Source organism: Manduca sexta, chromosome 9 (genome assembly GCF_014839805.1).
Source record: "Manduca sexta isolate Smith_Timp_Sample1 chromosome 9, JHU_Msex_v1.0, whole genome shotgun sequence".
NCBI classification, from domain to species: Eukaryota; Metazoa; Arthropoda; class Insecta; order Lepidoptera; family Sphingidae; genus Manduca; species Manduca sexta.
The window spans coordinates 11,529,317-11,551,236 of record NC_051123.1 but is presented as its reverse complement, the minus strand read 5'-3'; the positions used below and the strand labels follow the sequence as shown (position 1 = coordinate 11,551,236).

Genomic DNA, 21,920 nt, shown 5'->3' with positions numbered 1-21,920 from the left:
CAAGCCTGACCTAAAGAGTACAAATATAAAAAAAATTATAACTTGCCTACATTTCAGCCTTTATTGAAAGGTAACCAGCAAACCTCAAACATCTTGATGAAACACAAACAAATACATTCCAAATCCACTTCAGGAAGTCCCTGATTCGTTATGACAATGGGTTCAAACCCAATTTATGTGTAACATGATTATCGTACGAGGAAATGAAAAATATAACCGCTCTTCACATAATTTCGGAACCGAGGAAATGAAATGAATTTAAAGAGGCCTTGTTGTCTTTAGAAATTGAATTTGAATAAGTGTTTATTTGAGAATGTATATTGTCATACGTTATTGATTTATTAACCTGCTGGCAGTGGAATTTATTGCTGTTGGTAGGCCGACATAATTGTATCTACCGGCGAGAGGTATTCATCTCTTGTCAATCAATAATAGGGTAACTTTACCATTGCTATATAAAAGAAAATAATATGAGTGATAATACAGAGAAACAATAATGCAGTCAGCACTTGTATTAATATCAGTAGGATCATGGGTAGATTAACAATGAGGTCAAAAATTATTTATTTTAGAGACACACCATATCTTGCTTAGAGCGCTATACATGTGATATGTACACATACACTCATGCCTTTAATTTCCGAAGGGGTGGGCAGTGGCGCAACTGGTGCATCCGCTGGTGAAACGTGCGTATTTCGTTCCAAGATGTGATATGGGACGAGCCTATCGCTATATCGGGCACAAATTCCAACTTCGAACTTATACTGAATAGAAAAAGCCAACATGACTGTTCGACGCGGGGATTGAACCCGAGACCTCACCACTGCAATGATGCTGGAATACAATTATGCCATCGAGGCAGTGATTACCTACATATTTATTATTATGATTCTTAAATAAATCCAACCAAAAGTTACAAAGTATGTACCAATAGTCCTGGCTGTCCTCATTGCTTACTTTGGTCATTCCGTCAAAAAACTTGCAACGAAAATAAGCCTTAATCCGCAGCTTCACAATCGCGTAGAAATTCAAAAGTACACAATATGTATACAAATAATACAAAGATGAATGACAGTGTTTTGGAGTAATGACGGTTCGTCAGCAATCCCGCTGGAACCACAAAGAGTCGCTTGAAACAAAAATATCCGTTTCGCGACTCACTGGGCTGTGTTGGCATTACTTGATGTGGTGTTAGTTCAAAGAGCAAGCGATTTTGACTCTTATTGGATGGTAATACCGAACTTTATTGAAACCGCATTGCAGTCCCCGTGACACATCATATAAATCTCACTATAGTTAGTGGCTACAAAGCGTATGCAAATTGCTTGAGGACGAAAAAATAGAAAGAGGTTGTGCCTACGCGAAATTCGCTTTCACAAGAAATGTGCTGCCTAGTATATGGAAACAGATTCTGGTTTCATACCTTTATGTCCATATCAACAATAGTTTCTTCTTCAATAAAATATATTTTGCTTGCTAATACATGCTTTATTTTATTCTAGATAAAGAAATAGCATATTTTGATGGAACTTAACGTGTAGAAGTTTTTAGTTGATTCATCTACTTTGGTATACTATCCCAGAGCCCTACATCCCGGAACAATGAACCTGTAGACGAACGGAGCTGTAAATAAACACCAGAAACGTAAATCAACATTAAGGAATGACAAAGGTAAGGAATAATTTTCCATAAACCTACATCAATAGGAAGACTACCTCGTCTATAACTTGGACCGCGTTAAGCATTATTTCATCTGACTTGAAATTCGTGGCAAAAGTTGACAATTTCACAACGGGGCGCGGTGACCGTGCCTTTGACGAGTATTGATTTCGAATTACAACGTTCCGGTGCTCGGGGTTGCGGTCTATGAAACTTTAATCCGGTCATTAGTGAAAAACTTTCACTGGCCTTTACTGATGGTATTTTAACTAATCATTGCTTTGCTTATTCATTATCTTCCCACTGTTCTTATCAGACGCCGACAGTAAGCGCTAAAAATTTTCCACGTATGCTATCAGCGATTTGCCTGTCGTCAAATATGGGAGATCTAGTCTCGGGAAAAGTGAAGTGTATTTTCAAACCAAAAAATCTACATCAAATATCGCTTAAGGTAAGAAACGAAAGACCATGCGTTTATAATCTCAATGGTACTATTGAAGCAAAAATACGTTGTTGAAAATAATAAGACATGACGATTTCTGTTGAAGTGTTACTAAGTTCAAACGCCGTTCAACACAGACACATTCAAGAGCAATTGTTAGAAATAATAAAAAGATACAGCTCTTGTTCCAGAGTATTTTGCTGACTTCAACGTCGTCGCCCTTTATAGTAATACGTTAACTTTTATCTAAACTGGAAGAAAAACCGATCTTAATAATTTCCAATGTATCTTGAACAAGACAAAGTAACTTAAGCGATGATCCAGTAGATGTCTTATGTGTGAAAGTCGAGGTAGTAGATACAATTTTAATAGCTATTTCTGGAATAAGCAGCAGTATGGAAACCTTAACGATGATGTCCAAACATGTATACATATTTTGTGACAGTTTTAACAAAAGATTTCTTTTGATTATTTTTAATTACTAAAGATGTAATTGATAATCAATGGCAAAAAACTAAGCCTGGAAGCTGGTTCGTTTAGTAACAATATGCTTTGCTTTTTAATTTTACACAACTCTAACACAAAATGTCTTTAAACGTCCATAGTTATACTAACCTGTCATAAATGTTGACGTTGAAATTATTTTGTTATTTGTGTGTTGCTCTTTAAGACCCTTATTTTTTTACGAGACATTGTGAAACTTGAGCACAGTACAGTGCTACGCAGTGTTTTATACTTCAAGTTCAGTCGGTGTTGCTACTGTTTATGTCCTGTCGCTTTCTATCAGGCGAGTGGCTTGTTCGGCTCGTCTTTTAGTTATATAAATATGGTAGCCTATCGCAAAACGTTATGAATGGAGAAACAAGAGAGGTGATGTTCCATAAATAGGAACTTATCTGTAAAATTTTAGGAAAAATCTGACTTAAATAACATTTAGGTCGATACCTGTGATAATCACAAGACCAGTTTTATCCCTTATCAACCCATTTTATCGAACCTCTTATAAATATTACAAATAATAGAAGCCTTAAGATCAAGATATTAATAATACAATTTCGTTTCTAATTCCAAAATGTCAATTGATAAAGATCGTAAAAAACGCAAATCCGAAGATACAAGGCTTGGAATACGCGATCTTGTTTGTGTTTATTTTGCATGTTTGTAAACGGCTGACGAGGCTCGATATACTGCGGCCGTCTCAGCGGAAAAAAGAGATTCAAATAAATGTGAACCGCTGTCAGAAAATAAATCTCATGCCTAATGTTGGGAGGAATTTTTCTTTTTTAAGTTTTTGTCTGTCTGGCTAATATTACAATAATTATATTGTATTCTAAATTGTGTGTTTTTTAGAATTGAACACATGAATCGTTGAATAGATATCGCGCAAATACTCAATGGCGCTATTATTCCGGAAGAGGACTATCACCTGTGCGAAGTCATTGCAAATCCCTAACATAAGCATCTTAGGCGAATCATGTGTTTTTCACAGTTGTTTTTTTATTTCTGTTCTATAATGAGACGAGCATTTCGCTTGCCTGGTAAGAAGCGATATGACCCATAAACAGTAACACCATATAGAATTTAGATTTATAAAGTACTGCACACCACTGCTCTCGTTACCTTGATCCATTAGATGATTTCATCATCAACTATATGAAATCCACTGTTGAACATAGGCCTCCCCAAAGACAAATGGACCAGTCAAAAGTCAGTAATAATGTCCAGTAATTACAGTGCCTAGAATATCCTTCAAACCGGAACACAACAGTGCATGGATATTGTTGACGACATTACGATGGTACCAGACGTCCCCTCGCATACCAGAGACCTACCACCAGTTAAACGACTTCCCAACCTTCATTCAATTTACAGTATTACCCAATAAGGTATTAGGTAGCCGTATACTACGTTTATGTTAAATAGTTTCGCTTTATTTTCAGTTATTTCCGCAAAAGATTCTGAACCTCGCTACCGACGCGTATTGCTACAATGTTGCAAATAAGCATTACGACCTACTAAATTGTTATTTATTGACCTAGCTGTTTAAAATTTATTGTGCTATCTTTGTATTTATATTATTTATGCGATTGCATTCTTCTGTAGAAACTGGCAAGTAGGTCATTTCATAAATAATATTTATTACAAAGTATCTCTGTGGAATCGATTTTAATTACAAAGATAAAGATTGCAAGAAGTCGGTGGATGCAGTTAGATCAGTCAGACTGGATTTTTTTAAGGCCTTTGTTTAGCAGTGGACTACCTCTAGGTGATGACGATGATTATGATGACAATTATGAAATAATCTATTATTTTGTCATTCTCAAAAGTATGAAAATAGCTAAATTATTCCTAATAACTAAATACATTACAAATCTCACTCCGGTACCATTCAAGTGCATTGAGGCCGCGATGCGAGTGTGGTTTGCTAACGACGCGCTTTCATCAGAGCCTTTTCAGTAAGCGAGGGTTGCCGGACCACGACCGCTGCGGGGTAGGCAGAACAAATAATTACTGCACTCTGAATTGTAGTTAAGCTTCAATGCGAATGTGTAGGTATTTAGGTTATGTTTATGATGACGTACACAAAGCCTAATGGTATAGCGTAGTCCAAACAAATTGATCAAAGATAGATTACATTTAGAGTTGATATTGGAAGATTATATTGATACTTATTGTATGTATCCCCCCAGCTCAGAAACGGGTCGTTGATATATTCTTAATAGCTTTCAACGGAAACCCCACACAAAATTTTGCACCAAAAAGAAATAATCCGCCCATAATGAATATGCTGGAAATCTAAAAACCTTTAAAAGCAATTTAAAATATAAATAATTTACTTTGAATATGTCCGATGCATTACACTCATCACTAATCATAGCACAGGCGGGAATGGGGAAATATGTCCTCGTTTGTAACAGTGGCGAAGAGTGGGATGTTCCCAAAGGGAACGCGACACAACTTATAGATACTAATAATATGTATAAACTAGCTTTTGCCCGCGGCTCCGCCCGCGTTATAAAGTTTTTCAGGCTAAAGTTTTCCGTTATAAAAGTAGTAGTTTCCCGGGAGCCTATGTTCTTCCCGGGGTCTCAAACTGTCTCCATACCAAATTTCATCTTAATACGTTGGGTAGTTTTTGAGTTTAACACGTTCAGGCAGACAGATGTAGCGTGGGACTTTGTTTTATAATATATTTTTTAGGACTTTTTAAGAGGAACAATCTCGTCATACTTCATTGTTGCATAACTTTAACCGTTTACGCAGCGCACGCAACGGAAGCTCTCAAAACTAATAAATTGTCCCCGTTTTTGCAACATGTTTCATTACTGCTCCGCTCCTATTGGTCATAGTGTGATGATATATAGCCTATAGCACTCCACAAATAAAGGGCTATCCAACACAAAAAGATTTTTTCAGTTTGGACCGGTAGTTCCTGAGATTAGCGCGTTCAAACAAACAAACAAACAAACTCTTCTGCTTTATATAATAGTATAGATGTGGATTGCAAAACGTTCCAATGATAATTACATTTTACTTCAATTACGAAAGGGAAGCCGGCAGGAATCGGGTTATATGGACCCTTCGCCACTGGTTTGTAACCTAAGATAAAGTAAAAATTACTAACAAAGATATTGCGGGGTTTTCGGTTGTAAGTAAAAACCGTGCTCGTGTACCAGCCACGACCACCCAAAACGAAAAAAAATGGCGAAGCGTGAGTCGCACTCACACATAGACTTTTCTATAACACTGCAATATAATAATAGTTCACACATTTATTTATTTATTAAAATCCACGAGCGTTAATACCAGAGTGAAAGAATCTTATAAACCAGAGGTGCCCAAAAATTTTTTTCTCATAGACCATTTTTACATTCTGTTTACATAATTAAATAGTAAGATAAAAATTGTAAAATGTTGATAATTACCTCAAGTTTGTAAACTGCACGTTACCTAATATGGAAAACATATTTTTTGTATAAGGACTAAGAATGATACTTTTCAACATTTTTCTAAATTGGTTATTTATAAACAGCTACAAAAATACTTAATCCATAAACATTCTAACTACTAGATCAATACTAGAACTCGAAAGACTGAACAATCCACCTCAGACTTGGTTTCCATGAACACCTACCGGAACTAAAATCAAATTCAGAATCCACTTTAATCCCGGTTTTGGCGTCGATGACAAAGTTCGTTGTTTGCCTCACTGTTTGCACGCCAGCTCGTAACGACTCGTAACGTGAGAACGTTGCATTTAAATCCTTTGAAGGAATGAAGGCAAATCAGGGGAAAAGGCTTTAAAAGTGAATTTGAATTCATACTAAACACTTAAATAGGAAATGGTAAGTTAAAAGTGGCAATTATACGGTTTTTTTGGGATATCCAGCAGTCAACACCGGGGGAAACCAAGGAACGAGATACTGAAGTCCCTTCGCTAAGCGACTGCAGGGTCCTGGAGGAACGTTGGGAGAGGATAGTTGGGAAGGAAATGTAGGGGAAGTGCAAGGATTTGTCTTACAATGGTAGGAGGGGCCAGGAAATGTGCGCGAGCCCTTATAGGCCTCAATATTAATTGCAACCATGAGGTATACACAGTTAACTTTGTGCCTAGGCCCGCGACATATGTCCTTAATGGGGGTGCATTCGGTGTGCAGAACGAGCGCACAAGAATTGTCTCGAGGGTATTTGAATTAAGATTGTGAGCAGTATGATTGAAAGGACTCGACTCGATGATACAGGTTTCAAGTAGCTACAAAAGACTTTTATACAGACAAAGCAGCAAACAAAGTCTAGTTAATAAAACATCCAAAACACAAAGTAGCGAAAATGTAGACAATATCTGTGAAAATATAAATCTTCATAGACCCGCTTTGTAAATTGGAAATGCATTGCTGAAACACCCGACGTTGAAACTTTAAAAATAAAATTTTATCTCAGCTCCGTACAAGTTTTCCGAGGCGGTCTCCAATTATGTTCCCGTTTCGTCAATTTGATGAGTTTTTCTTCTGAGGAAATTTCCTCAATCGTCGGGAAACGTTTGCGTTTCCTCTATAGAGGCTGAGGTACGTAATTGGACGTAAATTATCTTCCCGTGACCTTTTTATGGCAGCAATTCTATTTGTTTGGTAATCGTTTGAATGGAGAAATTAAGTTCTGATATTTCTTTTGAGATGTCTACGAATGGGGTCGTTGATTTCTCTATTTTAATTGCAAATATAACCTAAGTTTTAATGTATTGAATCTTTATTGAGAATTTATGATTCAATTTACTTGAATTTATAATACGGTAGTCTTATGTTTTATTTTGTACATTAATATTTACCATAAAATAATATGAAAATGATTTTCTTCTGTAAAATTTGCTTCAAAATAAGTAAATAATTAATATTTTCATATTATTTAAAATTCTGTTGTGATCAAAAGTGGGAGCGTTGTAGAGTTATCGCGCTATCTCTTTTTAACGCACGAAGCGTTATAACCGTTGACACTTGGTGACGACATAGTTTGTTATTACTATTATTATTGTTGACAACAACCCCTTCCGCCAAATTTAAAACTTTTATATCTTTTTTATAATTGCGTGGATTTGAAAAATTCTTTATTTGTAAATTTTTGGATGACACATTTTTGAGAAATGTGTTTAAAAAAGTAGTCAAGTACCAATTGTTGGCATCAAGAAAGATGATCCTAAATCAAACAGTGTAATAACAAGCGTATAAAATTTTATTGTGCCAACCCCACACGAAAGTAAAACCCGGTAAAAGAAGAATATCATTTTGAATTTCATAATTAACATTGCTATACTAACTCGAAAATGTTATATATTACAATGTAAGCAGCATCAAACCCAGCGAACTTTTAATAAAAATAAACATAAAAGAACAATATTATGATACATTAAGATAAACCCAGTTCCAACCCTAACGTACCCTTTTTTCTGGATAAAAAATTGTGACCCATTTATTTTAGAATTCGTGAGTGCAAAACAGCCTAACTATATTCAAGAATGAGAAGATTGTCACCATTCTTTATAAATATCCCGCCTAATTTGACGCCACTGCACCTTCAGTTAGCCAGGTTCGATAATAGCGTAGTAAAGCGTAATATTATACAACTAATCAAGTACGAAGTTATTTCTAAACTTAATTTTAATAACATTTACAAGTGAAAAAAGCAGATGTAAAACATCAATCCACGTATAAAATTAAAAAGATCGAGTCATTTTCAATCCAATAAATTCGAATCCAATAGTAGATACAGCAAAAACGAAAAACACAGTAATTCAGATCGTTCTTATATTCACAAGCCTTCAAAGTATAGTACATTATCTTATCTTTCAACATAATTTTATAAAAATGTACATAGGCCGTTCTGCTTCTAGAGGCGTCGTTTGTAAATACAAAAAATATTATTTAACACCGGTCCCTGGTCCCTATTTAACTCTACGGAAACAATCTAAAGTTAGAATCATAACAGATTCTGTAATTTGCTAATAATTTGGAAATTCTAATTTCCAAGAGTGGAATTAATGTAGAAATTTTGGGGAACAAATTGATCCGCGCCTTTGTGCAGATGCTTTTGATTAGGAAGGAGCAAATCAAAGAAATTTCGATGTGCTGGCTTGGCTTTGAGAGCTTGAGAATGCTTACCGGACCGCAGACTTATAGTAAGACGAGAGGGTTGAGGAGCCCTTTTCAGTCAGTCGAGGAATTGGAATCCCAACTTGTGCCATGATAGCATTTATTTCCAGACTGTTCTTACAACTGAAGCAACTGGAGCGTGATTACACAAAAACAATAAAATTTATAATTAAAATTAACATTTTAAACTGTCACAAACAAGAAAATATCTCAGAAATTGAATATGAAATATTATGAAATGAAATAATTCATTTGAACCTTTAAATTTTATTTCGATTCCAACAATATTAACTCTACGAACAACTCGGAAAGCAGTTCTCACCAGAGAAGAACGGGCAAGAAACTATAGTTAAATAGAAATTATAACAGGTAAAAACGAATTATGACATACATACAAAATTTAAAAAATAGGCTAAGGAACATTCCTTACTGACTCCAACAGGAGTAAGTTACTACAGAGTACAGACATACTGGCTTGACAACATTACAAACAATACAAAATACACACAGTCCCATAGCAACGCGACCCATAGAACATTAATCTAGCTGTTAATTAAAACTTTGTCGATCACAGTGGGAGCAATAAAACTGATTACGGAGGACGGATTAATGATTTGTTCCAATGTTGGAATGGTCTTGGGTCCAATGTGGGACGTTTATGGGAACAACGTGTTGATACATTTTGTGACATAACTTTAAGTTTTATTATACAACTAAGGTTAACTGTTCGCGTGGAAGACCCTTCCCTGAATGAAATATCCACTGTGCCCTTTTTCTAAATAAAATTTCTTTCTTAATAAAAACTAGATCTAAGCAGATATTAAATTTATATAGAACATGGTGTAGTTCTATGTATTCAATTCTATACAAATCGTTGTGCGGTTTCCGCATTTTTAACTTTTTCATATATTAAGAATATATATTTTCAGTAAGAAGTCGATTTCTAACTTTAGGCATTCAGTTGTACAAAATTTGATTCGTCAAAGTAAATTTGACTGCTTTGTCTATTTTTAGCCCTGAGTAGTATTGAAATAACGTCGTGTTTTATTTTAAAGGGAATATATTACCAGTGTAATAAGGCAGTTGACTACTAGTTTTTTTTAAATAGATACAAATATCTAAAATATAACGCAATAAAAAATTTCTAAATCCACGAGATAATAAATAATTTCTATAGTATTGGTATTTGTTGGAATGGAAAGCTGTCAAATAACTGTAATAGTAAATTATGACGTCACCGAGTGTCACTCGCTACAATGAAATCATGTGCGTAAGAAAGAGATAGCGTGGTATCCCAACAACGCCTCCACTTTAACTCACAACCATATTTCAATTAGAATAACTACTTTATTTGTCAACCAATTATGATGCTAATTTCACAGCAGAATATTTTGTTTCGTATTATATTATATAACATATTACTTAGTATAAAAAAATACAAAATTAAAAATAGGTATCTACCCTATTACCGGGCATTACAATCAAAGGGAATATAAACTGCTATTTTCTGTTACTAAGTGAAATATAAAATGAATTTTCAATTGTAATGTCATTTCGGTTGTTATGCAGTGGACACGGGGTCGGTAAGTAGGTCGCCGCTTCATCTCGGCGGAGGCAGACGGCGCGACAGCTCTGGCGCCAGGCGCCGAAAACATGCAAAGATTAGGTGAGGTAGACAGATGGGGGAAAAGGTGGAAATCAAATGTACGTGTACCCAGAATAATACTGTGCATTATCAGACTTAATATATTTCACATAGTATCGAACGCACTGCCATGCAGTGCTTTGTAAACAAAAATTTGGGTATTGTTATTTATGAGCAGTTGTGATGACCATTGGGCGAGCAACCTACTTTCGTCTTCTCTTTCAGTCACAAAAAAAATATACCTTTTAATTTATAACATAAGCTCAAACCCTTATAGAAATGATAGTAGGTATATTAACCATTGAATTTATTTTTCTAATCTATGACAGAGCTACTGTACCGCATCAACCCTCGTTCATGGTTTCACTCTATTGGTCTACGATATTCAATCCACCAATCACGACGCACACTATATTATTTTAACCAATCAGCATCAAGAAAAATGTTTAAATACTCCAATAGGAGTAATGCTTGAGATTTCCCATAGAAACACCATGGCATTCGGAAATATTTGCGATTTAATTTAAAAAGTGTATTATAGTGTAAATATGGAATAGTTTTAAGTGTTAAGTGGAATTTCTGGAAAATGATCATTATTTACATAGATATTGTGCTTCTTATTATTCTAGTAAGTAATTTATTATTCTGTTTGAAAGAACGTAGCTTAAATGAAGTTCCAAATATAACATAGTTACTTTTCCTTATTATTTGTTGAAAAAATAAATAAGTAAGTTTGCATATTTGCCATTAATTTGTGGCAAGATGTAATGAGGCACGAGATGGTATTTGGTCTGATTTATTCTATGTACAAATAGTGCTTATATACTAATGTGGTACGTGTCGTACGTGAGTTAACACTCATCCAAGCATCAACGTGATACTATGTGCGACGCTGTCGCTACACATATTTATCCCAAAAATGTATATAAAAATAACCTTGTATTATAGTATACTGCTGACCAAGTACCTCTTCTACTACTGAGAGGGTGTAGGCTTTGCCACCACGCTGGCCTAGTGCTGGTTGTCAGAATTCGCTAACCATCGAACTTTGACTATTCCTAAGTTGACATAAAGCTTATATTTCCTCACCATGTTTTCCTTTATTTTAACTTTGAAAAGTCAGGACAGTGGAAGGATATACCTCTGTGCAATCGTTGCACCTAGAATTTCCTGAGTTTCTGTCCATGTAATGATTCGAAAAATATTTATCATATATTTATTTTCTCGGTGGCATAGTTGTATGACAATACTGCCACCGTGCCGAGATCTCGGCTTCGATTCCCAAGTCGGATAAATGACATTGAGTTTTTTAACTCAGTATTAGCTCGAAATATGTAATTATCTTCGGGAAATGCTATAGCTAGTTATATGTATGTGATTACACCTCTGCCTCTCTGTGATAATAGAAAAAGGCATGCAGGGCCCACATTCTGTATAATAGTGTAAACGCGTAACGCGGCCGTGTCATGTTATCTTCGAGAAATGTGCTTGGAATGGTATTCTGTAAACCAAAGGAGAATGCCCATTTTTGTATGAGAGTTAGGCTACGCTTGCGTCTGTACAAAACCTTCACAAAACTATAGGGAATATATCCTATTTTTTATACAAATTGAAAACAATTAGATATTCGATGGGAGTTCGGAGTAATCAGAATTTTTATAGCGCGGTTATTTTGAGGTTAAGTATGGACTGCAATAATGTAAGGTAGAAAGTACCTACGTGCCTGATTAAGTTCAATATTGCAGTAACTACTTGTTCTTGCTATAAGCGATTAGTGGACGGTCTTTTCGCCTAGCTTCAATTGCCCTCATAAGAAACTGATAGGTACTAACATACTTATCTGATAAGACGAAACTCCAATAAAACTTCTAACATAGTATGGCGGAATATTAGTTTTTCACGGAGCATAAATATGTTACCTAACCTTTTGTGTATATGTTTTTCTGACTTACTACTTATTCTATTACATGGATTACCTAATCTTTATTTCCACCTACCATTATCTCACTCCAATATGGCGTCAACACATATTGTAGAATAGATTCAGCTTAGTTTTTATGACCGGCCTTATACCTGACGCCAACCCTATTTGGAGGATTCCGATCCCAGGCAACTCATGTTAAAAATACCGAAATAAAATGTTGCTTGGCCTGGAAATCGAACTCAGGTATTCACTTCACAGCCTTATTAGGCTAATAGTTAATTATCATAGGGAAAGAAAAATAAAACCAGAAATACGAAATCCGATGCATATTTTTATATAGATGTATATTTTTAATAGAGGTATATATTCTTGGCTTCCCAAAATAAAAACAAGAATTTGATATAGCTGCAGCACTTTTATATATACTCCTGAAGTGAGTGAATGACTTCTTGCAGCGCTGGTCGGGTCATGTCATATTGTTGTTTGTAAACTTCTCTATTAGCTGATCTCCAGCAGGCAGCATAAACTCATTCCAGCCTTGAAACCTAAAATATAATGTAGAAGTTGAGTAAACATGCTCAGATTATTATTATTGTTAAACTGTATTCTTTAACTTTGGCAAAATATTTCCCACATTGTGGGTATGTTAATAATAATCTACATAACTTACAAACTGGACAGCTCGTCCAAGGAATATACTTGTCGTTGCTGTGGCGCCGCAAAGGTGCAGTCAATACACCGCCGGGATATGCCGTCTCGATTAACTGTCCTGGGTCTAGGCTCTAGACGACATTGTGTTGCTTACTAAAAGCCTTCCGTCTCAAAGTTCGAAACGCACACTATAAACGTTGTTTTTGAACAGAGGATTTTTCGACTCAACATTAAAATACATAAGAAAAACACTCCAATCTTGAGTAAGATAAAATATATTAAAATATTTTAATGATTTACCATTCAAACAAATCTGAAGTGTCAAAATGTCATTAATTTCAGTTGCCAGTGTAATAAAAATCTGTACCCATATATTCATTAATTAAAAATAAAGTCCAGACATGTTTTAGCTGACTATTGTATTTCTGTCAATGCAAGTACAATTCGCTATTTGTTTGTTTTTGGAACAATTAATATTTTCTCTTCTTTTACCAGCTATTTGGAGTTTGGTCATAATTATTAAGTAAAATATATTATTTTATGACAATATATTTGAGATGAATAATATTTTTAATACATATATTATAGATTAAAGTACGGGCACATTTATTGTACATAATATTTACTTTTTTATTCCTTTTAAAAAGGGTATTTGTTATGAATTGGTATCAATTCGCCATATTAGCAGTACATTATCCGGTGTTTCATTTGCAACAATTAAACAACTTTTTTTTTCATATCTTTTAAACCCCCATTCGCTTATGACTGAAATAAATACGAATGAAGTAATAATTAAAATGATGATTTTTCATGGATATTTGGTTAAGACGCATGACTGACGCAAAGATAGCCTGGTTTTGGGCATTGTCCTTTCTATAGTCCTAAACATGATGCATTGTGTTATGTGCTTGTTACGCACTGTTAAAATGCGGGATAGAGAAGAAGGTCCCTCGCCTGTGTGCAAAATATGTTTAAAGATATCTTAATATTTCAGCTATGCTTGACGGTGTTTACGTGCGGTTACTGCTTCTACAGAGTTCACAGGCTACAGCAGAATGGACAGGTATAACAATAATAGCGTATATCTCCATACCCCAGTGACGAAGGGTCCATATAATCCGATATAAATAATATAATATCAACCCTGTATATCCTGTCCCATTGCTGGGCACTGGCCTCCTCCACTACTGAAAGCGATTAGGTCTTAGTGCACCACGCTGGCCTAGTGCGGTTTGATTGATTCACACATCTTTGAAATTCATTCACAAATTCACGATGTTTCCTTCACCGTTGAAGCAAACGATAATTAACAAATATAATCCGATGCCTGCGGGCTTTTCTTTATGTAGAATCTAATTATCATCAGAAGGATTTGCAAACCGCTTTTATGGATATTAGTACCTATATTATGTTGTGTCGGGTTCTCTTTAGGAAAATTTCATCTTTTGTCACTGACATACCCACAAAGGTATGGCGGACGCATATTAGTGTTGTTAGTCATGCTTATTTTCGTCTTATGTGCTTGTAGCGAAATTATGGGTATCGCCATCAGAAATTCAGAACAATTTACGTGTCTTTGAAAATTTAATGACACAAATTTGGCCAGCATAATTGTGTCGACTGCCGTGGGGTAATCATCTCTCGTCAGTCGACATTCTATGACCCCACTCCAGTTACCATCAGGTGCATTGAGGTCAATAAGCTGAGCACGTGTAAAAAAAAAATCAAAAGCACAAAGTTTACAAACGAAATATCTATGGTACCAATATTAATATTTAAATTTAGAACGAATGTTTTTCAAACTAAATTAATAAAAACAATTTATTCAAATTTAGAACATATAACCTAATTGCAGAACTGGGTTGATGTTCTGGTAATATTAAAATATGAATTTTCGTCTCAAAGTTTCCATCGATATTAATAGTAATTGCCCAGTCATTAGCCGCATAACTTTTAAATGATCGCTAATTCTGCCGTTAAATATTAAACTGAAACTTTTTCAATTGGAATAATGAGTTTGACAAGTGTTTTAAAGTAGGTAGCTTTATAGAAACTGTCAGTCTTGTGCTGGATAATATTTAATTACTTTTTGTTCGCGACTCTGCCCGCGTTTAAGCCCGCAGGAAAATGGACTCAGATGAATATAGCTTGCTGTTAATCAAAAAATATCTCAGCATCAGTATTTTATCGCTTTGAATGACGAGACGCGTTTGCCGTTCAACAATGGTAAGTGATACGACCGCCCTAAACAGTAGAAACACCATCTAACACCTAGAATTACAAAGTATTGTTTGGTATTTGACTACGCTTGCTATCCTGAGACATGAGATGTTAAGTCTTATTATGTATAACCCATATTTTAATATGAACCCATAATTTTTGTCATTTAAAAAAATATATAAACAAATTATAGCTCGGGATTTTTGTATTCCATTCTGCTCTTGTATCGGTTTGATTCTGCCATTGTACATGTGCTCTTTGAACAGATAAATTAAAATATTGCCTATATAATTGATTAACAAACTACCCGTCATTGCGCTAGTCGCCCTAAAATATATGTTTCTAAGGTTCAATACTCAAAATACAGTAACACATATTCTATTTCTATCTATATAAAAACTATCCAAAATGAGAGATACCATTTTAAACTTTATTGACACAGATCTTTTGTTCTAGATTGCTATCTTGTTACGGCCGACGAAGGTGCTCTTCTCACATAAGAAAGAGGGCAGGACAGACGAAGAACTAAGGTAATGGGCTATCTTATTGCCTTGATGATAAGTATCTGATTACCTTAAATAAAAGGGTTGGGCAACGCTGGACTCGATGCTTTAGTTATTTCAAAACTTTGATCGAGGCTTACTTTATCTTCAAGCTGGTATCAAAAGTTAGTAGGCACGGGTAAAAGTGGACGTATGGAGCGATATAGTCGTGAAATAACGGCCAAGCTCCTTAAAGATTAAAAAAACAGGAGATTCTCTGGAATCTCATCAATCTGTATTAGACCAGGACAGCGAATCCACTTCTCTAGTCGGGAGTAATGCTATCTTGTAGTGAGCTGTGGGACAAAAATTTTCATAAAATATTTTTTTTCATTCGTATAAAGTAGTATAAAATTCAGTATTATCATACCATAATCATCGTAGAGGCTCACCAATCCTAAATTTTATACAAAATGTTATTATTTTATACCCCCTTATATAACGATCATCAAATATGGTGGATAGTTCATAATAACTAGATCACACTGTAGGATCAGTTACTGTTAATTACTCTTTAAAATTATTACCTTTAATATCTTATGTTCCTTTTTGTTCTTAAAACGCGAAATATATGTCATCAGGAGTGGTGAATTGTATATTGTGTTTCTTTTTTTTCAAAAAACGGGAAATACATGTCATCAGGAGTAGTCAATTGACTGCGCTAAGATAAAACTTACTAGTGGCGAAGAAACCATACTGGCTTCCTTTTCGTAATTTATATAAAATCTAATTATCATTACAATGATTTGCAGACCGCATTTATGCATATTAGTACGTTTATCATACCTTTCGGAAAATTTTACCTTTCGCCAATGAACTTACATACAAGTTTTACACTAAAAATTAAAATGCAGTGAATCTGAACATAACACAGTTAAAACTGAAAGCAGTAAAAACACGACTGCAAAGTGAACTGAAAATGGAAAGATGAGAGTTGAATCAAATGATAACATACAGTTGGAAGCATCCGATATTTCTGCTCAACTTGTTACTCTTCTTCGTCGAGTAGAAATAAAATGTAAAAGACTAAATGTAAAGTAACAATTCGACGTTTGTGGAAACGGATGGAATAATGGATTCTTGATACGATGCGAGTGAGTTAGTGTTGGGAGTTGTTTATGAAGCAATAGATATATCCTTAAAAAGAATAGGTAGAATAGGTATAGGAAATAATTAATTATCGAGATTATTATTGAAAACTAATAAATGATAAACAAAATATGTAACCGCTTGTTAATTACTGGTGTAATAGGTGTCATAGGACTTAAAAGTTTTATTTGAAACGAAGGCATACTTTATTTAAATATTCTTCCTTCTTTAAATATGGCATAAGAAATAAACCTAATTCACTCTTGATTTCAGGACGGTCGTGGCCTACCAGAATCCTTTTACGGGAGACTACTGCATCCACAAGAGCCGCGTGGGACCCAAAGGGTACATGAATGAGGTCCACGTCCCCGATTCTCCTGATAGTGGAGTATCAGATGAGTACGAGCCTCTGAACTTGGACCCAATAGGGCCTCAGCAACCAGCGCCGAAGATCGTCACTGAGATCCCAAGTGCGATTCCTCAGGGATTGTCGAGTTCTATGCCTCATGTAAGATTAACTTCTCTAATATTTTATATTTAGCATTCGATCTTGTTCATGAGACTGATGGAAATCTGAAAGTTTGAAGTCTGATACTGTCAGGCAGCCTATAATTGCTGTATTTTATCCTAGTTGGCAGTATGATAAAAAAGATATGACTGATAAACAGCTAAAAACAATTGCAAACATTATTTTTATATTGAAATTTCAATAAAAATTAACATAAATTAAACATCTAAACTTTACCTTTACTCCTCAATTTAAAGTCACTATATAAACATTATACGTTAATAATTTTGAAACATTTCATAGAAATGACATTTCATCGATAAAACATTCTCATCCCTACGGATTTCAAGGGGTCTTGGCGGAATTTTTTGTTCGCAAATTTAAATTTCAAATAAGAAGGATTAGTTTTAAATGGAAGCAAAGTGCTTGAGTTTTTGTTAACAAAATTGACTTTTAAACAGATTACTCAGGTACTACTGCGCTGCCTGAACATATTTTATTCAGTAAAAATAATATTTTAAGTTCTCCAGTTCTCTTGTGCTTTTGTTTTTACTTTTAAAGCAATCTTTTAAATTCTCTGGGATTTATGTCAGGATGCTGAGGTAGTGTAACGTCATGTATTAGTAGCGTTATTAGGTACATTAATATTATTTAACTAATTACATCTCTGATATCCTATTTTATATCTTAGTAAAGAAAAAATCCTGCTTTGGGGGCACCACTACAGTTCCTTTTTAACTAATTACATCTCGGACATGTAATTTCATTTCATCTCGGACATCCTAATCAGAGAAATAAAAAAATCCTGCTTTGTAGTCACCACTTTAGTTACTTCATTTTAAAGTTGACGTTGTCAGTTTCCTGTAATGATTTAGTTCTAAATTTTATTACAACACAGCGAGGTGTTCTTTTGTTTACACAACAGTGGTTTCTCTAGTTTTGAAACAGCTGTTCTAGTTTTGAAATAACATAATATTCAACTTAAAAAAACTGTTTAATATTATCATCGATTTATATACAGAGTTCGCTTGCCAAATTACTCCTGGCAAAATTATTTTGCAAATTATTAGATTTTTAAAATATCATAATGCCAATACCAGTTTGAATGTCAGTTAACTTATGATTTCGTAACAAATGATCTCTTACTTCTTATCATTTCAGCTTCAAGACACAGCATTGAAGGTGGCAGTGACACCGCAATACAGTGACAACAGCGTCAACAAATCTTGGAATTGGAACTACACTGAGTATCAGATATAAATCTTTGTGAAAGAGATAATAATCCAAAGGTCTTTTCTAAGAATAATTCATATAAAATAACGTAAACTGCATTTAACAAAAGTACAGTTACATCAATGTGTTAAATTTGGCCTGGCTCTTGAACTTGTGGACGGCAAACAAAGTACCTCTAACTACGATCTTGATTGAAGATATGTATTTTTGATCCAGTGTCTGTCTTAATTACATTGGATAGCAAGTACAGTGTAATTCAAATACAGTTAAAGAACAATTCAATGTTAGCTTTTGACCTTCAACCGGCAAGCTGTCATTAATATTATCAAGAAAAAAAAATCATATAAAAATACATACCATAACATCGCTAAAATTTTAAGAAATTGTCAATGCTCAAATTTTAAATTACAGCTACTTATTTACATATAAATAAAATTTATTAATCTACACGATAAAAAGAACTCCGTAAGGCTTCTGTCTAGTAAGTTACGCGTAAATAAAATATTTTATGGAAAAATCTCACAACGGTGCAAAATGGGAATCTCTCCATTATTTCTTGGAAAACCAATTATCTATTTATTAGTAAATATTTTTATATTTATGTCTTACGCCTAGATTATTTATTCTAATGGCAGCTTGTATTGGGCATTTCTTATGTTTTTGGGGGAAAGGCTGTAATGTCTAGTAACCACTATCATATAGTGGGAGAGGCGTCTACATTGGGTCACCGGTCACACAACCCAATGTTCAATCTGGAGACGTGGAATATATATAGAGTGGCTTTTGGTGGATTCATTAACTCTTTTCATAGGGTTTCGTCAAAGTAGCCCCACTCAACTTGATGGTAAGTGGAATAGAGCCCAAATAGTGTCTGCAAGTAGTGATTACTCCTCTCCAATGGACACAATTATGCCGCCCTATTCGAAAAAAAGTATACCTGCTCACCAAGACCCTGCAGTAGCTATCTTCAGCGTATGAGAAACGGTTCTAGATTCTTCTAGCAATATATGCTTAGACAGTAGACCCAAGTTTACCTATATGGTGTTTCCTTGATGCCGTCCAGTTGATTTTACACATTTATCATATTCGAAACAAATACTTATTGATGATATTCGTCTTGCGATGGAAATCGAATCTGTAGCTTGCTCGTCTTACCAGTCTCCGCACTACGAAAGGAGAAATATGATAATGAAATAAACATTCCACGTATTAGAACCGAAGCCTTACAAAGTTAGAGAAAAATCGTCCAATTTAAACTTATTGAATGTGAAAAAAGTTTTATCTCGTGACAAAACGAACGTTGAGCTTGTAAATTCTATATTGTTGTTCAATAGAAATGTTTATTGCTAGATTTATCTAAAATAAAGTATTTATTAAATATTATTAAGATTTTTATTGCCCTGTGAAATGAGAAAATGAATGTGCATATTTCTTCTTTAATGATCTTAGCATGATTGCTAAATAGGATACTAAACAGTTTCGCTAGTCATACATACCCAAATATAAATGTAAATAATATGGACGCAAAGTATACCTTGAAGAAAAATAATTGGAAAAAGGACAACAAATGTGTTTGCACCTCTATATAATATATTGCACAAGAAACAACAACTAGAAGTTTTTACTTTACTTTATGATTGAAATAGTGCTACTACTGCTATTAATGCGGTAATGTGTAGACTAATCAGTCCACAGCATTTCTCCACTACCTTAACATAAAACAAACAAACGAACAATGCTTATAGCTAAAAGTAAATGTTCAAATAATCAGTATACCCCGTAAAGCAAATTGCTAAAACCCAACTCTACTATGAGACTTTTTTTTAGAAAACTCATAAAATCATATTCCAAATATACCAAAATATGTTTGCTACTGAAAACTTATTTGAATAAATCAGATAGCGGAGATGCTGTGAACACAAAACTTAAGAGCGTACGTGACTGCTCCCAGATATTCAATTCATTTTCTTGATTCGACTCTTGAACCAAGGCGATGTGATGTGCAGTAAATCATCTCTAATTTTATTACAGCGAAACAAAATTCATAATTGTCTAACAGTATACCTATGTAGATTAACAATGAAGTCTCTCAACAATTATGTAGAAAATGCTTAATTTATGAATTACTTGCTAAATTGGCTGTTCTGTTTTGCGATTCCGCCGCTTTGATTCTTCAACTTAAATTATCTCTTTAATAGAGCTTAAAATTCATTTTACTTAAATTAATTTATAGAATTCTCTCACGCTACTACTTCTTGCATTTTTTTTCTCTCCATTTTGACTGTTCTGATCCTGACAAACTTTTGAAGTACTAATAACAATTATCGTTGTAAACTAAATTTTGGAGAATGGTTAGTTTTTACTAATATTGACACTACTACCATCGCAGTACAAATAAATCCAAAAAACGAACTAATAGAATCCTGAAATAACGAAACACACTTTATAGCTAATCCTTCACATATTAGATAATTAGCTTTTGCTCACGACTTCGTCTGCTTGATTTTTTTCCGGGATAAAAGTCTAGCTATATGTTTTTCCGCGATAAAAAGTAGCCTATAAACTTCCCAGGGTCTTAAACTATTTCCATACCAAAATTCATAAAAATCCGTTCATTAATTTTGAGAAAATCGATAGCATACGGACAGCTAGAAAAGGGAATTTTGTTTTATAATATCTATACCTTTATACATCTTAAATATAACAAATTAAAATTGCCGGTTTTATAAATAAAATACTTGAACTTCACTTTTGAATTCAGATAGATTGTAATTTATTTAATAAAGAAATTTGCCTGATAATTCAAATATTAGCATTTGTCCTACTGTCTTCCCAGCTCGTCGTAGTACCAAGCTTTCGACCGGATTGCGGCTGCGTCAACAGTTGCAATTCAAATGCAAGCAAAACATAGAAATCGCGACGCCGCGCCATCTCAATATTGGATTTAAATAGGTTTTATTTTCATTTGAAGTATTCAGAAGTCTATAAGTTTATTGGCTTAAAATTAGCTGTTAAGCAAAGTTATTTTAACCTGAAGTATGCTTGAATAATGAATTAATTTAAAAAGTTGACTTTTTGATGAGTTATTCAATTTATCGTTTCGTAAATGTACTATCCTTACTGACTCAGTGTACTTAGCGGTATCAGTTTACTGATTAATTTAAGTTGTATAAACAAATACTAATTTTCAGCAGTGTCAACAGGGTATTTTACTATATAAGGTACAAAAATAAAGTACTTATTACCTTTAACATTTAAAATAGTTTACGTTTGATTCATAAAAATAAGAGGTAAGTAAGTTATTTATTATTTCTATACATTTCCTTTTTTTCCTGTTTTACAAATGTGTGTAATGGTATTCGC

At 34.2% G+C, this 21,920-nt stretch overlaps 1 protein-coding gene across 2 annotated transcripts; it reads left to right on the top strand.

Annotated features, from left to right (window-relative positions):
* Window positions 1–1,514: 1,514 nt before the first annotated feature.
* LOC115442410 lies at window positions 1,515–19,940 on the top strand. 2 transcript variants are annotated; one of them, XM_037436627.1, is made up of 5 exons: window positions 1,515–1,671; window positions 13,960–14,028; window positions 15,642–15,715; window positions 17,090–17,324; window positions 18,486–19,940. In XM_037436627.1, the coding sequence occupies exons 1-5, from the start codon at window positions 1,663–1,665 to the stop codon at window positions 18,582–18,584; spliced, it is 486 nt and encodes a 161-aa protein (XP_037292524.1). In that variant the 5' UTR covers window positions 1,515–1,662; the 3' UTR covers window positions 18,585–19,940. The 2 variants fall into 2 exon arrangements, with proteins under 2 accessions (XP_037292524.1, XP_037292523.1); XM_037436626.1 differs by lacking the exon at window positions 1,515–1,671 and adding an exon at window positions 10,892–11,018.
* Window positions 19,941–21,920: the final 1,980 nt, after the last annotated feature.